General features: G+C 36.8%; 1 protein-coding gene across 5 annotated transcripts in view; it reads right to left on the bottom strand.

Moving 5' to 3' along the window:
• Positions 1-395: 395 nt before the first annotated feature.
• LOC131045782 (uncharacterized) overlaps positions 396-22944 on the bottom strand; it is a 38974-nt gene continuing 16425 nt past the window's right edge. For 2 of the 5 annotated variants that reach the window (XM_059221428.1, XM_057979381.2), the window contains 4 exons: positions 14401-14949; positions 2024-2166; positions 1034-1382; positions 396-920 (listed from right to left, as the gene is read on the bottom strand). In XM_059221428.1, coding sequence (XP_059077411.1) covers positions 828-920; positions 1034-1382; positions 2024-2166; positions 14401-14946 — 1131 coding nt within the window. In that variant the 5' untranslated portion in view covers positions 14947-14949 and the 3' untranslated portion in view covers positions 396-827. Of the gene's footprint in view, positions 921-1033; positions 1383-2023; positions 2167-14400; positions 15014-22944 lie in introns of all 5 variants that reach the window. The other 3 variants (XM_059221427.1, XM_057979379.2, XM_057979383.2) reach the window with 2 other exon arrangements.

The raw sequence follows: 22944 nt of genomic DNA, 5'->3' as shown, positions 1-22944 counted from the left end.
CCCCAAGTCCACAAGTCCCCAAGTCTTGGAAATGTCCCCCTATCCGGGACACGGGTTTTTTAGGGGTGATGCATCACTGCGGAACACTGGAAAAATCCCATATTTACATACAGATGCAACATGACACAACAAATCAGTCTTCCCATTCTCAAAATAAACAGGCCACAAAACAAAGACAATTTCCAGTACCTGATTCTGTGAAAAAGTATATTTACGGGTCCACAAACAAAGACATTGTAAGTAATAGAGATGCAAAATAGCACGTAATGAACAAAACTATTCACAAAAATACCAAAATTCAAGTGTAAAAGCTTATACATGAAAATTGTTTGTAATAAAAAAATATAAACAAGACACAAACACAACAAAAACAAGATCAAGACCTCAGCCCTCTATGCTAGAACTAATCCAGGTTAGTTAGTTCATGTAAAACTTTTTTCTACACAAGTAACAGCTTACAAAAAGGCTTCCCTTTGAAATCAGAAGCCAGAAGTGATTATGTGACACTAGCCTAAAGTTAACGTTGCCTTTCAAATGAGCAACCAATGCCAATGCCAGTAATTCTCCATGTGTATGGGCAAACATGTTCTCAGCATAGGACCGAGGCAATTGACAACAAAAAAGAATTACACTGTTTCGACTAAATATTCTCATAATCACAGGTAAAATATAACATGAAATGCTCAACCATGAATTTACAGAGCATTGAATTCAAGTTGTATTTTCAAAAATATTCATGAAACTGCCAAAAACAGGGGCCAGTTTCTTGTAGTAATGCAACTTGCCCAGCAGCAATAGAAGCAATAAACTGTAACTACACCATTCTGTTATTTTGAAAGAAAACCCCCTTCAGCAGAAACTAGTCTAGGCTGGAGCTCCTCCCATGTCAATTCCTCAAAATCACCATCCTCGTATCTAATCTGAACCAAATAATGAAATTACCAAAAAATATTATAACCTAGCCTGGTGATGAGAAATCCCGACAGATTCCAATATTGAGCACACGATATCAATAACAGTATTATATACCTACCTTGTATAACAACTCATACCCAACAATTTCTCCATGGTAGATCCTTCCGTCAAAATTTTTCTTGATCTTGCTACCAACCACAACAGTACCCCTACCTGGGATAGAATCTGCAATTCTCATGCCTCCATTTACTCGTTTGGACTCAACTGTTGACAGTTCACCTTTTAGATCAAGACCTGTTTTACGCTTTCTGTGTGTTCTTCCATTCTCAGGAGTAAGAGAAGCTTCCTGCCACATCATCGGTTTCCTTCCCTGAGAAGAACCATACATGCCTCTGTTGATAACTGCCTCAAAGTTATTCCTGCTTGGAGTACTGTCTGAACCAAGTTTCCCAAAGTTCTCTTCAGATCTGTAAACAAATAAGTAACAACAATTTACATATCATCCAGACAATATTAAATTTAAAGATATTACAGAATAAATCCAACTAATGGTCTATGACCATTAAAAATCTGAAAGATTGGACAATGGAACTTTATTCAAGTTTTTATCCTTTTTATAAGTCATCCTCATTCTGCACTACTTTACAAAGCATCCTCACTCAATACTCCTTTATATATATGATATATATAATACATATAATATTTTACCTTTTACAATTAAAAAAGTTCAAGTATGCATGTATCACAAGCCAATGTGGGATTATTATGCATCAATCCTGCAAAATTATATAGCCAATCACAAACCAGTGGGCCAATTGTTCCCAAAGAGTCTCCTCAAACTAGAAATGATTGTTCCTTTTTGGGGGAGTTGGAGCTAGACAAATTGTACTTTTATCATTCACTTCCTCGTAAACATGCAAACATCTGTCTATGAAAGAAGAAATATTGTGATAATAAACTGCATTTATGAAAAAAGAAATAAACTCATCCAAAGAAAAATTTACCCAGAAAATGATTATGTTAAACATAACTTTCTTTTACTTGTTAAACACCTTGTACCATTATTTAGGGTAAAATAAAAATCATTCTTGATAAAAAACTGGTGCACCTTTCAGGTTCCTCGGACATATCATCATACATTGAAAAAGTCCTCCTACATGAGATGGAAGCTTCTGCATTGTTAAGAAGCCAAGGACTATCTGGTTCTACTTTCAGAAGATACTCTTCATCCTCATCTTCATCCTCCAAAACCTGAGGAATAAAAGAAAATGGCAAATTTAGGAATGCAAGCACAAATGATTGAGTGACACACCACATGTGAATAGAAATTTTGCGATAGAATCAACTTTCAGGGAATATAAAATCTTAAAAACACGGGAACAAATCAAGGCATGGAGTGCTTTCCAAAGAGAGTGGCAACATGAAGTTAAAGAATATTTCAGATTGCACAAGAGTTTTTTGTAACACCCAAGCTATATTTGAGATATAATGTTGCTTCAATTCCAGATGATTCTTTGATTTGCATGCTCAACCTTGTGAAATATTCCAAAACCCAAATTGGTAGTAGCATTAAAAAAATTCAAAGTAAAAAGAAAAATAACTTTGCCTGAGTTGATAATATGCATACATCCTAAAGTTGACACAAAAGATAAACATAAAAAATCACCTGCTAAAACAACGTGCCCTATTAAAAACAAGAACAAAACTCCCAAAGAGCAAGGTCCCTGTTAAAAACTTTATAATATTCAAGGAACATTGCATATAATTGTACAGAATATGAACTACAAGTTACAACCAAAAAATTTATATGCAGCTTTAGTTCTCAATTATTAAAGCATGTCACAGCAAAAACAATCAAAACTTGTCCACCATTAAAGGAGTAATCAACAAAACATTGAAGCACAATGCTGCTGCTTGGAAACCTAAAAGAGCAGATATTTTCAAATAAAAATAGCGCAGCTAAAGGTAATCACAGCCCTGTTAATGAAAGGATCGTGGTACAATCTCCATCAAGTTTGTTTATTAGAGGTGGGCCTTTCTTCCTGGGAATGAAGAAGAATAATGAAGCTGAAGCCTTGGCATTATTCAATCCTAAATTGGTTGGTACCTAGAGGTGCAAATTCTTGGAAGTAGGACTCACAGGGAATTATCCAGAGGTGTATCAACAACTTTGAAGGATTGGAATTTGAGAAGTAATATGGAGGAAGTCAAAATAGCAATAAATTTAAGGCTATATCATTTACTCACTGTTACAAAGAATGTAATCATGTAGCTTCAAGGCTTCCCCTTTGGTTAAACCTTTCCCTCCAAACTATTGTTCACTGCTATTTTAATAGAATGGGAACGTCTTGCCTTAATAATGCAGGGCATTATTCAAGGCCACCATTATCTTGTTCAAAAGACACCTTTCGCATGCTGCATTCATGTTGGCATCCTGATGCCCAAGCTAAATTCATACATATCAGCATTTTAACAGCACCTTCACTCTCATTTTCTTTGTTTTTGTTTGCTTTATCTTTGATCTAGTACAGCTGGTCCATAGAAATTTGCAGGATCAGGGGCAAAGATAAAACATGGCTTCTCTCCTCATGACTCACCCTACAGTGGCACACCACTTACTTTGCATTTTGGATTTTGCCACCCTAAATATTGTCAAAGAGATTTTGGGTGCAGATAGCCTCTTCAATTCTGGCATACAGAGGACTAAAGCCTCAATTTCTGAGGATTTTCTCAACAAATTGGAGATTTTCAGTTCTGTCATAAAGGAGTGGATTTCAGTCAAATAATCCCTTTCAATGATGTCTTTCTAGTTGCAGAAAGCTCTGAGGAATGTCTGCAAGACTCACAGGATACAGCAGCTAATCTCATGCAAGGAGAGGAAATGGTGCATCTCAAACACTCCTCTCACACTCTGTCCAAAAGACATGCACACCTGGCACTAATCTGAAGATTTAGCCTTGTAAATTGACAATCTCCAGGTTATTCTCCATGACAGCTATTTGGAAATTTCCAGCCTCTTCATTCTTCCATCTATGTCTAAGCATGGCATCACAAAAGCCACCCAATGGTCTTTTCTTGAACCTGGGATACTGTTTGCTGTCAAGAAAGAGGGGAGTTCTGATCCAGGACCATCAAAGAATTAATTTTGGAAGGGTGATAGTTGTTTTGTATAATTTCGTATGTACCTCTTGTGGGCATGTGTAGTAGTTGGTTTTTCTGCATCGATGATATTATGCTAGAATCATTAAGACTAATTTCAGCTTTCTGGTTTTACTGTATTAAAGTTTGTCATTTTATGGGAGTGGACTGCTGTATAATGCACAATTACCCTATCAGACAAAAGAATACTCGTTAAAACATTCAAATGGTCTCCTATTTTGTGTATAATTCAATTACTACAATATTCATAGGCAATATAAACAATTTTTTCAATGCATCTCAACCTTTAGCACTAAACATTCTCAAATCAAATCAATTGTCAACATTTGGACAAAAATATTAAAGCAGATAATCACAAGAAACCATAATATGTCCAGTGGAAAGTTCAATCCTCACCCTTTCCCATGACATCCTGCACCAAGCCCACATGGTCAAACTCCACCAAACTAATACCAACCAGACCTACTTCTGTAGCTATAGCATCTTCATCAATCTGTGCTCACTCCTCTAGCTCTACATCCCACCATGCTTCAAGACTCTCTTTGTACAAAAGTATCTTGCAATCAATGAGACAAAGCACTATGTACAACCACAAGCTTCTCTACTCTCCTAAGTTTGTTCCTCTTAAGAGAATGGATGAAGCTATAAGTAGACCAATTCCTCTCAATAGTAGATGAACTAGAACTAGAAACCTAAGATAGCAATTGAAGGGCTCGAGTGGTAGTCAAAGAAATTGGTACATGGCAATTCCCCCACAAAATTGGGTCCTCTTGTCCCATAGTTGCCATATCCATCTTGGTTGCCTCAAAATAACCTCTAAGAATGGCAAATTTTGTCCACTCATTACAAATGATGTCAGCCCCTAGAAGATCATACATATTCTGGATGGCCCTAAAGAACCATGCCTTCACCTCAACATCCTATATATGTGTAACTCTAGTAGGTCTTTGCTTGTACCACGTGGGGTTCAATGCATAGGCAACCATGTGCAAGGTACTAATGAACTTCTCCCATATCCGTTGAATGATTGGTTGAATGTGCTCATTGTAGAATGTTAAAGTGGGGTCCTCTCGCACAACAGCCTTCATTTGGTCAAGCATAGTATCAATGCACTTATACACCTCTCCAAGGCTAGGTGCATTGGCATCCCCATATCTAATTACTTAGAAACTGGAGTAATGATGGAGACTATATTTTGCATCACCCCAAAAAACATCTCTTCACTACATCTTTCACCCTCATCCGTTGTTCTATCTTGGGCTGGGACCACCAATTCCATTATGCTGTCATTACCATTAGTTGCAAAGCCTCTTGCAACTCAAGCATTCCCTCCAAAAGAATGAAATAGGATGCATATCTATTTTCAATAGGTTTCAGGAATTCCTTCTTAGAGAAGGTCTTGAAGAGTGCATGTTAGGTGTGTTGGTTGCAAACAAACATCTACACATCTCTAGCATCATTGACCACCGCTTTGATCCAATCAATTTTTCCCATGTCCTTGAGTGCATTATTCATGGCATGTTGTCTATGTAATACAACTAGGGTTTATGATTTGTTTAACCAGCTTAAAAATTATATCAAATTCACAACACAAACAACCTAGTACAACATCAATTAATTTTCAAAACAAAGAATAATCACAAAAATTCAACATGTGATTTTCTCCTTATGAAAAATACCAAATATGAATCTATTACAATTTTTACCAAAGGAATCCTTGAACATCATATCAACATGATTTATTGGTAACACATTACCTATAGCAAAGGCGATTTGATGTATTTTTGTGACATGGAATATTGATCTAAATGATGAATCACCTACAGATGCTCATGATTTGTTGATAACACATTACCTATAGCAAAGGCAATTTGATGTATTTTTGTGACATGGAATATTGATCTGAATGATGAGTCACCTACGGATGCTCAATGTACCCTTAGCAAATGGCAGACCAGAATTTAGACATGCGGCTAGAGAATTAAACCTGGCCACTTTAGCTTGCAATTTGTATGGATATGGATTGAGCCTAGTGTTCTTGAGGCTCCGAACTAAAGTAGATCTGTCTCCTTGACACCTAGACCAAAAGGTAGACATCTTGTTGGCCAATTAGGTGGCCTTCAGCCAATAGCCTTGGGTATGTTGTGTTCTCAAACCCTAGTGCCTGGAAAGTGACAATGCAATGCAAAGGGTTGGCACTCTTCCTTCAGTGAACCTAAGGATGTGTGGAAGCCCCTAAAATATGACATAGATATCGCCTAGGCTAGGGTTTGAGGCGTGTTAACCCTCAAACATTAGCAACTGATGGTATTGTGCCCTTCTAGGTAGACATAGATTCTTGGATTGATAGAGGTATTCTCACCAAAATAATCTCCACCAGTCCTTACTTGAATCGCTATAGGTGACTGTGATAGCTAGTTAGTTGATGGTTCTATTTGCTCAATCTACAACTGACTGCTCGGACTCAGTTATGCCTAGATCTGTAGGTGTGACCAAACCTATGTTAAAAAAACTGAGCATTAAATTAATTTTGTAGACTCTAATTTGGAATAGTGACTGTGAGAGGAGGGGTTTCATCCTCACCTCATAGCGCTCAACCACAAAGGGTTTGTCCCTATGTTACCCCGAGTTTCCAGGACGGGGATGGCGAGACGAGTTTCTGGGACGGCAAAAATTTTTGCCAATTTTGGGGACGGCGGGGGGACGGCAAAGGGGACGGCTATATAAAATATAGGGAAAATTTAAAATATATAGCGAAATTTTAAATGTTCATATGAAAAATAGATAAAGCATGTATATATACATTATATTCATATAAAAACATGGATAAAGCAAGTATATGTACATTATAGAACCTTAACATACCACATTTGTGTTCAGAATTCATTGTCAATATTCAATATGCATTCATAATTGAAAATGCATTGTCAATATGCCAACACTTGTTTGCATGTAGTTCATTGTTTATTTCTGGTTGAAGGATATTTTGATAGTCTTCCATTTCTATTATGACCTACAACCGCTTCTTTATTCACTACAAAGTTTTGGATGTTTGTGAAATTCTATACCAAGCTGTTATTCCTATTTCTGAGTGCTTTTGGCTATGATTCAGACCTGTTTACCTTTCATCATTGTGAAAAGTCCAATATTGCAGACCTACAACCATTTTTTTACGCACTACCGCGTTCTAAGTGTTTGTGAAATTTATTACCAGGCTGCTGCTCAGTATTTCTAAGTGCTTTTGGAAGTGATTCAGACATGTTTACCCATCATATTAATGAAAATCCAATTTTATAGACCTATAATAGAATAAAAAATGTTTTTTTGAGCATTTGAGTCTTTTTTTGTTTTTTAAATGTGCTGGGATAAGGGGGACGACTGGCCGTCCCCAGGACGGTTAGGGAACGGGGGGACATCCCCAAACCATATTGGGGACGTCCCCTTTGAGAGTCACTGCCGTCCCCAAGTTTCCGGGACGTTTCCCACAAATTTTGCAATTTTGGGGACGGCGGGGGGACGTCCCCTAGCCGTCCCCAAGTCCCTGAAATGTCCCTGGTACAGGGACGGGGGATTTTAACCCGGGGACACGTCCCCGGGTTATGTAGGTTTGTCCCTATTTTGATCAGAATTTGCAACAGCAAGTGAACACTTTTCCTAGAGCCTTTCATAATAACCTTGACGTACTTAAATACAAGAATGGACGCCAGGGTGAGACCTATATTTCGTCTAGTTTAAAATTTAAAGTAAGCACCAAAAAAAAGACTTTAATTTACCTTATATAGTTTATTATTATTATATATTATATTATTTTAATATGTACATTGAGGTGGTGCTTAAAAACACTGTTATATAAATTGCTTGAAGCCAACCCAGCTTGGCAGGGACATGCAGTCTATAAGTTGTTTCAACTAATTTCCCTGCAACTTTGCACACATGGGCCGCATGATGCATCTATCACTACTTGGACCATATTTTGTGGCCTAACCTCCTCAATAACATGCTTGAGGATCTAAAACTAAAAATCAGCATCTTTTTTTATGCCTTGAACAATCAACTACCTTAAGAAAACCATGATATTGATGACTGGACGATGCCTAGTGTCTGTCCACCCATCCATGACTATACTACAACCACTTGCCACCCAACATTTCTTCATTATATCCATTAACAAGTTTATCTTGGAATAATTCTTATCCAAGATTGTGGTACTCAATTTTCCCTCCCCTAGTGACACACGTGATGGTCCTATCCTTGCTACCATCACCATCGCCTCCTTATAATACAATATCAAGCCACATAAAATGGAATGCCATTGGCAAATAAGAATTCGCCAATAGAATCATCTGCATCATCTTTCATCTACACATTGAATAACTTAGATATTGGGTTAGGAATATCACTTGTCAACTTGCATTTCCCCCTAGGCTCTACTGCATGGACCTCTAAAGTAGAACCTAGCATACATGCAACTTGCCTTTGCAAAGTATAAGTAGAACCGTGCGGTTAGCTCTAACGACCCATCAGCCTATGAGACAAAGCATATGCAAGTGCAACTACATTGTCATCACCACTGACACCCATAGATTACATATCTCAACTCTCAATTTCAAGTTTGTCAATCTCCCAAAAAACTGAGTTATCGGGTTCTCCTTTGGACCCCCTAGTTTGGGTTCGGGTTCAAACTGGTTCGTGGTTATGGGCCTAGTTCGACTGGGTTCGACCAGGGTTCTTAAAACCCAGAGGTAGTTCATCCTGGGACAAACCTGGGCGAACCCAGGTCAAACCAAAGAGAACCAATTAGAACCCAAAGCGAACCCGAGCGTCTAGGCGGCCCAAAAAGCGATTTTTTATGCCAAATTTACTTTTTTTTTCAATTCCGCCTAGGTGGTTCGTCCTCTTTTTGCAGTGTGTACAAAATTTTCCATTAGTCATGTGTATCTACGCATGGCACACATCCGATAATTCCTCAACTTTCACCAATGGCAGCACCTATTCCATAAACTTAAACCTAGTTATGAACAATCTGTATCTTAAGTAGAAGCAAATAAAACCCTTCACAACCTTTGCCCCAACGACATAGGTGGGAAAATATGGTTGGATACTGTTTCATGCACTATCACAATTCTAATTTCATTTCAAGACTAGATACTAAAAGAATTCTCTTGGTGAACATGATGGATATTACTAAAAGTAGAGATGCTTTTGAGAACACAACCAGCAGCCTTCTGTCAAATCTGTCTGAGAAAGCTTACATCCCTGCAAATAAGCAATTCACTGCTGGAACAGCCAAATATAATGCTAGTGGAACATTATATGGTTTAGTTCAGTGTTGGAGAGATATATCAGTACAAGATTGCAGAACATGTTTGGCTAGAGCAAGAGCAAATATGAACAATTGTTGTTCTACAAAACAAGGAGCCCAGTTTTTGAGTGCGAGCTGCAGGGCAAGATATGAGATATACCCAATTGAAACCTACTATTGAGATAGGGATACTTGAATAATTTGTCATTTTGATATTAAACTTGATGTATATGATGCTATTATGGTATGATCATATGCAATGATTACAAGCTTATGTTTGTTTTGTTGTTTATATGATGCCATGTGACATGGTAATCGTAATTCATGCTTATAGGCTGCACAAATATTAATATATATATATATATATATATATATATATATATATATATATATTACATGTTTCTGTACTAACGAACCCAAACCCCTTTTCAAAATTTTGCCGTACCGGCATACTGGTTCTTCGAACCTGAACCGGTGCCCAAACCCGAACCAGCAAGCTAGCCAAAAAACTTACATGCTTCCACACCTTTTCCTCAGATTTAAAGGAGGTGGGGATTAACTTTTGTAATGCTGCCCTAAAATTCAAGGCCACAAAATGGCACTTCCACAACCTTGTGCCCTTAGATTTCCCAAGCTTGCTCTGTAATTTTGTTGCAAATAGTTTCGAAGGAGACTTACAATCGAAAGGACCCTTAGCAAAATCTACAACTAATGTGGAGGAACAATTCATGGAATTGATAGTTTGGATTTTCACTGCACAAAGGAATTTCGCTTGGCTTGAAAAAACTAACTTAACCATTTTGTAATATGCTGACTCTCTTACAAAAAGAAAAGTTTTATTTCAAGTGATAAGATTCATTGGAAATTGTGTGGCATGTAACAAAATGTAGATATAATCATTGATCATTCTAATGCCTGAAATAAATTAATACATATGATTCAACCAATCTATATTGTCATATGCACCCAGTTGGCCTCTTGTTTGTGAAAACATACAGATTGGTGATTTACATGAAAAACAAGTTATATAATACTCAGTTCCACATCTCAGAAATATATTAACAGAAATGAGGTTCAAGGCATGCATTACCAAGAGGATAATTCTACATTTAGTAAGCAGTAGGATAGGAAAGACAAACCATCTTGCACTTCCAGCTTGAAATTGCATATAGAATTCTCATACTACAACCTCATAAAAAAGAGCTTAAGACATTGTAATTTCCCGAAATGAACTTTGCAATTTTTTACAAGCTTTAAGAATGAATTATTATTAATTTATATTTATAAATTCATAATTCTGTGATACCGGTTCGGGTTCAGGTTCGGGTTAGAGAAACCAGTTCGCCGGTTAGGCTAAATTTTTTTGGGGGGTTTGGATTTGTTTGGGTTAGTCCACACAAAAACATGTAAAAGTTAGAATTATATACATATTTTTAATACATAATATAATATAATAACAAAATAATAGAGAAAGTTAATATTAATGTAAAATAAATATTAAAATATATTATTTATTATTAAAATAAATTAATATCTATAAATTTAATATATTATTTATTATTAAAACTAAATTAATATCCATACCTATAATTTAAATTTTTAATTAATAGTAATACTAATAACTTGCTAAAAATAGCTACATAATTTATTATAAATTTAATTTAAATATTGTAAATATTAAATATGTTCAATTTAACATATTGAATATATTAATAAATAATAATTAATAATCTAAATTAAATATTTTAAAACATTAATTTTAATATACTACAAATTGAAAAAAATAGTGTTATATTTTTAAAAAACACAAACTTTTATCATTGATATATAAATAAGTATATCAATGAATTATAAATTTATAAAATAACTTAAAAGTTTAAAATTAATAAATGGACTGCTCACTTTAATTTATTATTAATAAACTTTAAAATATATGCTATTGTTTCCCACGCCTGTGCGAAACTCCCCCTTTGACCTGTGGGGAACTCCTGTGTGATCTGGAACCCACAAGCCTTGACTGGCACATGATTGCAAATGCCTTGACTGCCACCGTGTTGTTGACTGCTCACTTGAACCTGCAGCAAACCCAGACGTGGACACAGCTTGAACCCAGACCCACATCCAAGCTGCGGGTGCAGAACCTGGTAACTTAGCTTCCAAATGCTACATAAGTAATAATATAGTTACAAAAAGTGTAGTGCAGAATCAAAGTTCAGTAAAATGATTACATTAATCACTGAATGTACAAATGGCTTGTCTCACAAAGTATTTCTAAGAAAAAAAGTAGTAAAACATCTACTTACTATAAAACTCAATCTTACCCAATAAAGACCATTGATAAGAACAGTTAAAATCTACATTACAATGCATTTGTTAAATCTACATTAGGTTCGCATTTGTCCAAGGATTAGGTTCGCATATACTGGCATATAAAATACTCACATTAATACATATGGCTTAGCATTAGTGGTCTATAATTTTTTTACAATTAAACTGGCATACTAAACATCATTAAAAGAGCTCTAAACACCGCCATTTGCCAACATGAACTTTTTTCTTCCAAACCTTCCAAATGCTACATAGAGGTCATAATATAGTTACAAAAAGTGTGGTGCAGAATCCTAATTTAGTAAAATGATTCTATTATTTATTGAGTTTAAGATAGGCTAAACTCCAAAAAAAGTATTTGAAACGAAAAAGTTTTACTGTCTGCATAATATTGCACTGGACCTTCCACAACAAAGGCAATTGATAAAAACAATCAAATCCTACATTTTTAATGCATTTGGCTTCACACAAGAAGAATATAAAATCAGTTCACCTATTCAGTATTCACTGTTAGACTCTCTGACTCCCTCAATCCAAATGGAAGAAGCAAAATGTATGCATAGCTTATACTTACTAAGGGTCAAAAAATATAACATTCTTACATGCTGACATTATATTCTGAGGATCATAAATCATGAAATTTGATATATTCCACAGATCATTGCAAATTTCAATTTTGTCAAATCAACACAAAATCTTACGCATAACCCTTTTGTTTCTCTCCATCACAAAGTACACCAATTTTACTAATAAAAAAATTTAAACTTGGACCATTTTAAAGTCAGCAGGGCCCCATCCATAAAGGAAAATGAATTAAAATATTGGTTGTTATATCCAGGGTATACTTTAAAAATGACTGCTTGAAATTTTAATAAAAACCCTGGCAAATCCACTACAAAGAAGCATAATATCCTAGGCAATTTTTTTCAAATTGGAAATCAAATTTTAGAGTGGATGGTAACATACTTGTACCATTGTTTTGCAATTTAGTAACTAAAATTTTCTATTATTATTTAACTTTTAATGGTAATTCAATGTCTAAATTTCCTATCAATAGAGAATTGTTAAACAAAGATGCTGGAATCGGGCATGTATTTAAAAAAAAAGCTCCTAATAAACTAGAGAAATTAATGCCAAAATTTCTATACACAATACAGTGTGATATATGTCCATTTTATAGAATTAAAGTTTGTAACTTGAGGCAATTTTGTTTCACGATTAGGGAAAATTTATCAATTATGGACAAATTAGACACTTCTAAATAGCCTAAAAATAACCCAATTTGGGAGGTAGAAATGAAAAAAATGGCCAAATGCAACTTATAGCCACTAAAAAATTCCTTGGTTTATCCTCAATCCAATAATATTATAAAAATACAACAATAAATATAACACAATACCTACTCACTGAAATCAATCTATCACTCATGATTTTTGTGCTAGCATTTATTTTGCAGTAAGCTTTAATTCTTGTTAGCCACAAGATTTGCAATGCTTTGCTGTTCACATAAATGTAGTGAAAAAAAAACAAAAAGAAGGGCACAACTTTTAGTTTCAACTTGTTTCATGATCTAGCAAATCAAATTTCTAGGCAGCAGAAAGACTAATTAGAGCAATGAGATTTTGATATAACTTCAAAAGCATTAGAATTAGAGCTATATAAAAATTTAGATGATGTTAAATTACATACCAGCCCAAACTTCAGACTAGTTCAGAGAAGAATAAAAGTTCCCATTTTAATAAAAATCAAAGAGTGAAAACACAATAAATAAGCAACAAGAAGATAAGAAAACAAGAATTATGCATTTAGAGAAGGAAGGGAGAAGAGAGAGCAGAAAACAGAAAAGAAGAATAAACTTCAAAATGCATAGTAAATGCAAAAACATTTAAAAGCAGTATTCAATAAAAGAGATGTTCGACTTAGAGGTCATTTCCCTTGTGACCATTTTTCTCTCTACCACATGTTTGAAAAAGCATGATATCCATAAAAACAGCAGAATTTAGAACATAGCCTTAAAGCTTCTAGGATGACCCAGAACAAAAAATCTGAAGGCAAAGACCATAGTTACCAAATCCGGCCAGATTTGATTTAAATCCACTTCAATTAGGTTTTGTGGGACTGGCTAGAATTGTCATATTCAATCAAGGCAGCTAGATCCAGAATCAACTGAATTTAAGAAAAAATCAAAATCAAAATTCTGGATTTCTGAAGCTTTTAAAGCTTCCAAGCCAATTGAATTTTTCAGACCTGGTAACAATGGCTAAAAGAAGTTTTTATTTTATAAAAACTTACCTGGAAAACACTAAAATTTTAATGCAGTATCCATATAAAAAGGGAAAAGACGAGATATCTCATTGTAACTCTTTTTCTCTCTATCATGTTATACAAAAAGCATAACATAGCCTTGAAGCTCGTAAGATAACCCAGAACAATAAAGATGAAGCCAAACGAGGGTTTTATTTTATGAAAATTTACCATTCCCTGTCATTTTCATATTTCCATTTACCATAGCCACAAAAAATTGAACATTCCTTAGTCTATTCTTATTCAGGTGATTGAATATAGAAACCATGAAATTGGAGGTTTTAAATTTTATAAAACCTATAACTCAGTTACAAATTAACTATGATATTAGGCAAGAAATTTTTCACTATCTAAGCTACAAAAATTGACCTTAAATAAATCGGATTGATCACCTTGGGGGATTCGCTTGTGCTTCCCAGATTCTTAACATTCTCCACAATTTCCTCAGGGTACCGACAGTCTGCTTCTAGAGCCAAATTCTCTTTCATCTGAATCCTGGCTAATGTAGCACGTTCTCTCTCCTCACGCCTACTTTTGTAGTTATCCAAGGCTACTTCAATGTTTCTTTGGGCTTCTTCAGTCAGCTCACCCTGATGAAAGACACCCTCTGTAGCCATAGCCTCTTTAATCAATCTATGTTTATAGGTAGTCTCCTGCTTATCACACTTTTTTTTTACATCTAACCTCTCCCTCCTCAAAGCATTTTCATTAGCTCTTTTTGACCTTTGAGGCCACTTGCCAGACCGTTGCTTGCCTCTCAAACGCCCGGAAACAGGACCTGCATCATGATATCTTTCCCTGTGCCTGTTTAACTCAAAAAGACTCCATTTTGATGTCCTTCCAAGACACGGATGAAGACAACAGACATATTTGTCCCTGACTCCACTCTCTTTCTTGATCCCATATCCTTCATGTGCCATGGCTATAGGAACGAGCATTTTCTGCATCAAAAAACATGAAAAAGTTGAAGCAGGAGATGCATAACCAGATGTGGTACATTTGACCCTGCACATAAATTGACATATACTGATTGAGATATTAAGCACATGCTCAGTTCCAGATAAAGATCTCTAATGTTTTAAAATCATGCAGGTGAATATGAATTGGAGATTGTAATGAACTCTGAATTCCTCATAGAATTTATTTATCTCAAAAAGTTTTCACTAAAAGATTCCCTCTACGATTAGTCTTCCAATTGAACATAAATTTATTGCAAGAAATGTGTTAACAGCTTTTTTCAATCTGCATCCACCTGCAAGAATTTAACTTACATTAACAGTCTTCAATATGCACATATATATTTGCTAGTAAATATTGAATAAAACAATCTCTTCCAAAGAGTTTGAATTTTTTTAAACTTCCAATTAAAGATTGGCAGGGAATGAGCCTGTATCTAGACTCTATGTGCAAGAGAAGAAGCCTACAGTAACTCACAGGTGACAGAAACTGTTTCACAAAAAATACATGCTGGGTAAAATGCATGATGATACATTCCCTAGCAGGTTAATGATGGACAGAATCTAATGTAATGCAGATCTAAACTAGCTTATAACTTCTGTATATCAAGAACAATGTTGGGATCCCTTACCAATCTTAACCAGTCCAGATATAACATTTTGAATGAAGGAAATGCTAGGAAGAACCAATGAAGTTACACGTCTTCACATTGAAACTTCCCTCTAAACAAGTATCAAATCTGCATACATGTGCGATCTCCATGGAATGTGTTCTACCAATTATTAGATAAAAAGAAGAAATCACCGGGTAGCATCAATGGTTGCCAAGTGTCTAATGCAATGATTGCCAAATGATTAAACATCTGTGTTTACATATGATGCACAATATGTTTGATTTAAGGTGTTGAAGAAAAATCATTTGAAAATGAAGATGTAATTGTATATGCTATTCCTTACAGATCTGTGCAAATAAAAAGTATTACAGTAAAAGTAAATAACCGCAGATTTAATTTTACTGTAAAAACTCAGGTTCGAAAATTTTTCAAAAAATTCTGTTAAGTATAATATTTTTGGAATTTTTCAAAAACCCATCTAGGGTTTTTTGTGCCTGCTTCCTGTGCTAGGGTTCGTGTGTCTGTTTTAACCCTACAACTCGTGCAACTGGTAATTTAAAAAAAAAGAACCTACAACCCACGATTTTTCTGGTCAGGTTTTTCTTACTCTCTGTTTTTTTTCTTTTATTTTCCCGGGCGTCGACTTTTTGGGGCGTTTTTTTTCCTGCCTGCACGCAATTTCCGATTTTTCTGGTATTTTCACAACCTGTAAATCTCATTTTCACGATTTTTCTGGTATTTTATGTGCGATTTTTCTCAGGAAAAAGCAATTTTTACCTCGCGACCTGCAGCAAATACTCGCACGATTTTCGGCCACCCTGCCTAGGGTTTTACCGCTGTGTCCGTAAAGTGTGATTTTTTTGCTGCCTAGGGTTTCAAAAAATCCGTCTAGGGTTTTAACCCTCTGTTTCAACTCGGAAAAAAAAATTCGATTTCAGATTCTTCGTGGGTTTTTCAAGATATGAACTGGGTTGTCAACGGATTTTTCTGGGCCTTCAGAAAATTTTACCTCGAAAACTGTACTAGGGTTTTGTAATTATCTCCTTTGGTTCCAATCAGAAAAAAATTCTGATTACAGATTCCTTGTGGGTTTTTTGAGTGCTCTTCTGGGTCTGTCTATTTTTTGGGGGTCCTTTTTTTTCGCGGCTAGGGTTTCTGCACATTCACCTAGGGCTTTGACCCTCTATTTCAAAGCGGAATTTTATTCTGATTGCAGACTCTTGGTGGTCTTTTGAAACCTCAACTGGGTCGCTGTCAAAATTTTTTGGGTCCTCCGAAATTTTTTCGCCTCGAAAACCATGCCAAGGTTTCAATTTCTACCTGAGAATCCAACTTGCGGAATTTTTTACAAAACCCTTTGTTTTCATCTACTAGTTTTCGTCTCTTGGAATTCGTGTCTTCACCAATTCAACCTCGGGGTACGTGATGGCATCTCTGACAAATATAATGCTCGAAAGCAACCAGAAATTCACTGGCTGCAACTACAACGCTTGGAAGCAGCGTATGCTGACCATTTTTTAGTACCAATGTCTTGATGCAGTTGTTTTGGGCACATCTCAACATCCAACCACTGTCAGAAAAGATCAGGACAAATGGGATGAGCGCAACCGAGAAGCTATCATGCTCATTAAACTCTCAGTCACCGATGAGCAGCTACGTCAGGTACCGTCCGGAAAAACTACGAAGAAGATATGGGATCATTTGAAGAGTCTCCATGAAACCTCTGACAAGAGCAGAGCATTCTTTATGAAGAACATGCTCTTTTCGATTATGATGGACGAAAGGACACCTCTGCAGAATCACCTGACAAAGATCAAGGACATTCGTGACCAACTTGAGGCGATTGGTCGCACAATGGAAGAAGAGGGCATGGTCATCAGCACTCTGAAGAGTTTGCCCAAATCTTATGAGCATTTCATCGAAACGCTCAATATCACTTCCACTGACATCGATTTGAAGTTTTCCGATCTTTGTAACAAGCTTTTACAGCAAGATCGGTGGCGCCAGCAATTCGGAAGCAGTACCAGTTCCTCCTCCACAAAGCAAGCATTCTCTGCCAAATCTTCTGCTAAGAACAAAGGGAAGGCTCAATCTTCTCAGTCGAAATGCTCTGGTTCTTCTCAGGACAGCAAGAAGAAGAAGAAAGTTCAATGCAATTATTGTCATAAGTTTGGTCACATGAAGGCCGAGTGTCGAATTCAATTGGCTTCTGAACAAAAGAAGCAAGGAGGGTCTCAACAAAAGGCAAACGTCACAGAGCACTCTGAGCAGAAAGAATCTACATTTTATGCTTTTATGGCCAAGAGAACAGCAGATCCAATACACTCTTCTGCATGGTATATTGATTCAGGGGATTCACAGCATTTTACTCATCATCGGGATTGGTTCACGAAATTTGAACCATTCTCAGATTCAGTCATCTTCGGAGGAGAAGAGTACACAATTGTTGGTAAGGGCACTGTCCAGATTCACTCAGGAGGTAGAAATTTAATTTTTCTTTATGTCTACTATGTTCCAAGCATGGAACATAATCTCCTCTTCGCAAGTCATGTCATGAGGCATTCTCTTCAATTAGATGTTGTATTCAGTTCGTCCATCTGCAACATTGTTGATAGGGAGACTCATACTACAATCGCTATGGGACTTGAGGATCATGGTTTGTATAGACTTGTTGATTCCGGTGATTCTCAGAAACACACTCTGGTTGCTAGGAGTACATCCATCAAAACACTTTGGTATCAACGTTATGGGCACTTAAACGTGCACTATCTCTCTTAATTATATCGGGACGGTTTGGTAACTAGTCTACCTCAGATCCAACCTCAAAATCATGGAGTTTGTGGAGCCTGTCAAGCTAGGAAGCAGCATCGGACACCATTCTCGGATGGTGATTCTTGGCGAGCCTCCAGGGTCCTTCAATTGGTTCACGTTGATGTATGTGGGCCAATGAACACTCCATCTGTTACTGGTTGTAGGTACTTCTTATTATTTGTTGACGATTTCAGTCATAAAATGTGGGTGTATTTTTTGAAAAATAAATCAGATGTGTTCAATACATTTCAGCAGTTTAAGGCCTTAGTTGAAAAAAATCCAGTTCTCAGATTGTCACTCTAAGGTCAAATAATGGGGGGAGTTTTGTTCCAATGACTTCTCTACATTTTGTGCTACACATGGCATTAAACGCCAACTCACCACACCATACACCATGTTGATGTGTTTTTTAGGCACATGCGAACACAGAATAAAATACCTTAAGTATCTTATCCTCCCTTGAACAAAATCTCTCAGATGTTGAAGATTAGCTTAAGGATCATTTGAGACAACTCCAAAGTTCATGAATGTAAGGTCACTACGTGTGGATAAGCTCTGTTGGTTGATGTGATTATGCTGGAATCACAAGGCGACTTACATTTGAATGCCTGAATGCTTGATTTGCTGGAACTCAATCATCTGATGTTGCTATATGATGATGCTCTTTGTCCTAAACTAGCTTGATTTTTTTTTAAATGGCAAAAGGAAAGGGTTGAGAAGGTCTATTCTAAGGCCTAGAATGTAAGAACATGGATGAATGACTATATGGAACCCTACCAAGCGAGGTCTCACCATCAACTTGAACAATTTGACACAACCTCAGTGCAATCTTCTAAGGATATTTCAAAGATATTCAAATCATTACCATCAACATTGATCACTATTCAAGTCAATGCATAAGCAATGGACGTATAATGATTCGAAGTTAAGCTCATATCACTCCAGTTGACCACACAAGGTGCACTTACAAGCAGCAAGAGGCTAGTTGTATGGATTAGGCAGATTCCACATGAATACATTCAACAAATTCCTCCACTCAATCTAATTACATGAAAGCAAATTGAGGAGCAAAGACCGTGCGAGTTGTTGAAGTAACAAATCAAATTCACCATAACTTCAATGAAATCAATTGTTCTTTACAACCATGTTTAGCAACAATCTTTGCCTTCTCCTACTCTAACTTCTATTCTAATTGCTATTCTATTCACTAACTATCTATTCCTCTATCCTCTATTCACTATTAACCTTTACAAAAAGGAGAGTTTTACCTTTATATAGAGAGCTCCTTTACATTAAGGGCCAAGATTGATTCTCCATCAATGGCCAAGATTTTACAATGAAACCCTAATTAGGGTTTGTTACAACAAACACTCTTTAGCCAATGAGAAAATTACATTCAATGAGCGTGGACCAATAGATGTCAAGGGTAGGTACATCAGAGTTTGTGCCTTCATATATGAGCTTGATTCATTGAACTTGGACATGTTGAAGTGGAACCTTTCTGATTGGTGGAGGTAGTGACTGGGACGATGACTAGGATTCCGCCTTTATCTTGCACTTCATAGATAGGTTACCTTCCACCTTTGCTTGCTTACCTTGGAGTGATTGTATGACTTCTCCTTAACACTCCTTTGATCTCTTCATGCCTCCAAGGTGTGGTGAGAATCTTTGAATATCTTGAGATCTTCTCCTCCTTGATGTTTTTGTATTTGCTGATGAAGCTTCTTGAAGGCATCTTCATTGTATCTTGTTCTTGATGCTGAAATTTTATCCTTGAGATCCTTGTTCCGATCTTCCTTCAACCTGGCCCCTTTGATCTCTCTCCTTGCCTCCGGCAAAATAAACAATTGGGCATCAAACATACATGGTATATAACTCTTACATACTATCATTCTGACTTAATTCCTCATTCTGATTTTATGTAATTTTCTCTATATCTGATCAAAAGAGTATTGATAATAATCAGGGAACTCGTTGTAGCTGAAGGGATTTCGCCTTGTGGAAGATGAATTTGCTGCTCTTTAGATGAATTTGGACTGCTCAATAGTGAAATTCGCTTCCCTTTTGATAAATTCGCTCCTCCTAAACATCAGATCCACATCTTCAATGCTCGAATCTGTCTTCCTTGATCATCAGGTCTGCACCTTCAATGTCTAATTTCACCCTTGTGCTGCAGCAACTCACCTATGTTCTGATAAAATTTGCTTATGTGCAGACAAAATTTGATGTCTAGCTGGAGAAAATCACTGTCTTGCTGGTCAGATTCAGTAGGTCTGCTCTCAAATTCGCACTTGGAGAGAAGAATATGTTTGAGTTGATGGTTAAAATGAATGTTTTAACTTCTCCTTTATAGGCGCTTAGGGTAAAGATCATGTCTTTTAGGTATAAGGCTAACTTGCTAAAACAATAAATGGCCTTCCTCATGCTGACCAACTCAACACAAACTCTCTTCATCTCCTTTGCAATTCGAATTTTGAATGAGTTTAGGCGTCAAAAAATGCTTGTCTTATTGAATTTCGCTTTAGGTCCCTTGCAAGGTACATACAATTCGCTCAAGAACCTTAAGAAGGACAAGGTCAAAGTGATAATTTCACTCTATGTCCTTTCTAAGGACAGACCCTAAGACAACATTTCGCCCTCTATCCTTCGAAAGGACGGGACCTATATGATAATTTTCGCTCTATGTCCTTGACAAGGACAAGACTTATAATGAAGTTCACCCTCTCTCCTTCGGAAGGACAGGACCTATATGATAATTTTCACTCTGTCCTTGACAAGGACAAGACTTATATGGCAATTTTCGCTCCAAGACCCTTCTAAGGACAGCTTCAAATTATAAAGTTCACTCTTTGACCACAGCAAAGTACGCTCATGACTCTAAACAAAGTTCGCCCTAAGACTTCTCCACAATACATACTCAAGTTCGCTCTGGACCCTCAGCAAGGACAAGACATGTAGTTCACTTTGGACCCTCAGCAAGGACAAGGCAAGTTGATAATTTCACTCCACGCCCTTTGGAAGGACGGGACCTATATGTCATTTTTCACTCCAAGACCCTTCTAAGGACAACTTAAAATGGAATTCACTCTATGTCCCTTAAAAGGACAGACCCTATAACAAAAAATTTGCTTGATGACCTCTGGGAGGTACGCCATCTTCACATTAGTTCGCTTTATGTCCTTTGTAAGGACAAGTTCAAGGTAGGCATTTCACTCTACGTCCTTGAAAAGAATTTCACTCTATGACCTTAAGAGGGACAAGACTCAAAATGAGGTTCGCTCTAGGACCTTAGGAAGGACAAGACTCTCCAAATTCGCTCTTGACCCTTGGCAAGGTACGAGAACTAAATGCAAAATTTTACCCTAAGTCCTTAGAGAGGTAAAAGATCTCAAACAACCTTAAATTCAATCCTTCACTTTCCTTCACTCTACTAGATCATATCCCAAATCTTCACGAAACATGTTAACTTTTACCCTTCAAGAACGCTCAAGGAAGGAATTCACTCTAATCTTGAGGCAAAGGACGGGTCTAAGGCAAGATTGCTCCAGCAAGGGACATGACCCTATGTAGACACTTCGTTCAATCTCTCCCCTTGCCTATACTTTATTCATCCAAACTTCCAATTCTTAAGTTACTTCATTGTCGATGTCAAATTAATCTTCAAAAGTTACCCTAGGGAAGACTCCTCATTCAATCCCTTTCCACTTGAATTGATGAATCCTCTAGCTACTCAAGAAATTCTATCCCTTCAATGCAAAGATTAATAGCAAGGACTCTAAGACAACCTAGGACTAAGCAAAAAGGACTAAGCCTAGAAAGCGAAAAGTCAGGGTCCCCATTTGCAATGGGGCGATGTGTGAATACCTCACAACACACCCCTCAGCAGAATGGTGTCATTGAATGTAGGAATCGCACCATTACTAAAATGGCTTGTTCTATGATAGAGCATCGCAATGTTCCTAAGAAATACTGGGCTGAAGCAATTTACACTGCAATCTACCTTCTAAATCGGTCACCTACACATGTCGTCAAGAAGATGACTCCTGAAGAAGCCTGGTCAGGACGCAAGCCTAAAGTGGGCCATTTGAAAGTCTTTGGTTCTACCGCTCATGTCTGGATTCCAAACGCCAAGCGTGATAAGCTGGATTCAAAGAGCCAAACACTTATGTTTATTGGTATAATGACAACCACAAGGCCTACATGTTGTTTGATGTGGAGACAAATCGTCTCATTTTCAGTCGTGATGTTGTGGTTGATGAGAAGACTGATCCATTTATGCCTTCTACTGCTCCTAGTCCTGCGACTCAGACTATGAAGACTCCTGATGTTGGTGTTCGTCTTCCTCTTGGTTTCCATGATGCGAGGGCTTCAGAGCATTCTGACTCTGAAGATGAGGAATCTACTGATCCAGCACCACCTGATTTTTCATAGGCTTCGCATCCAAATGACTTTGTTCTGGCAACTCCAAGGGATGTTGTTCCTCCAATGCCAGATGTTGGTACTTCTACCCTCAAGCCTAAATGGTGGGCCAAGACTATAGGAGATCTTCGTGATG

The sequence above is a fragment of the Cryptomeria japonica genome, chromosome 5 (assembly GCF_030272615.1).
Source record: "Cryptomeria japonica chromosome 5, Sugi_1.0, whole genome shotgun sequence".
In the NCBI taxonomy this organism is placed as follows: domain Eukaryota; kingdom Viridiplantae; phylum Streptophyta; class Pinopsida; order Cupressales; family Cupressaceae; genus Cryptomeria; species Cryptomeria japonica.
Note: the sequence above shows the minus strand (reverse complement) of the source record. Positions and strands in the feature narration are given on the sequence as shown.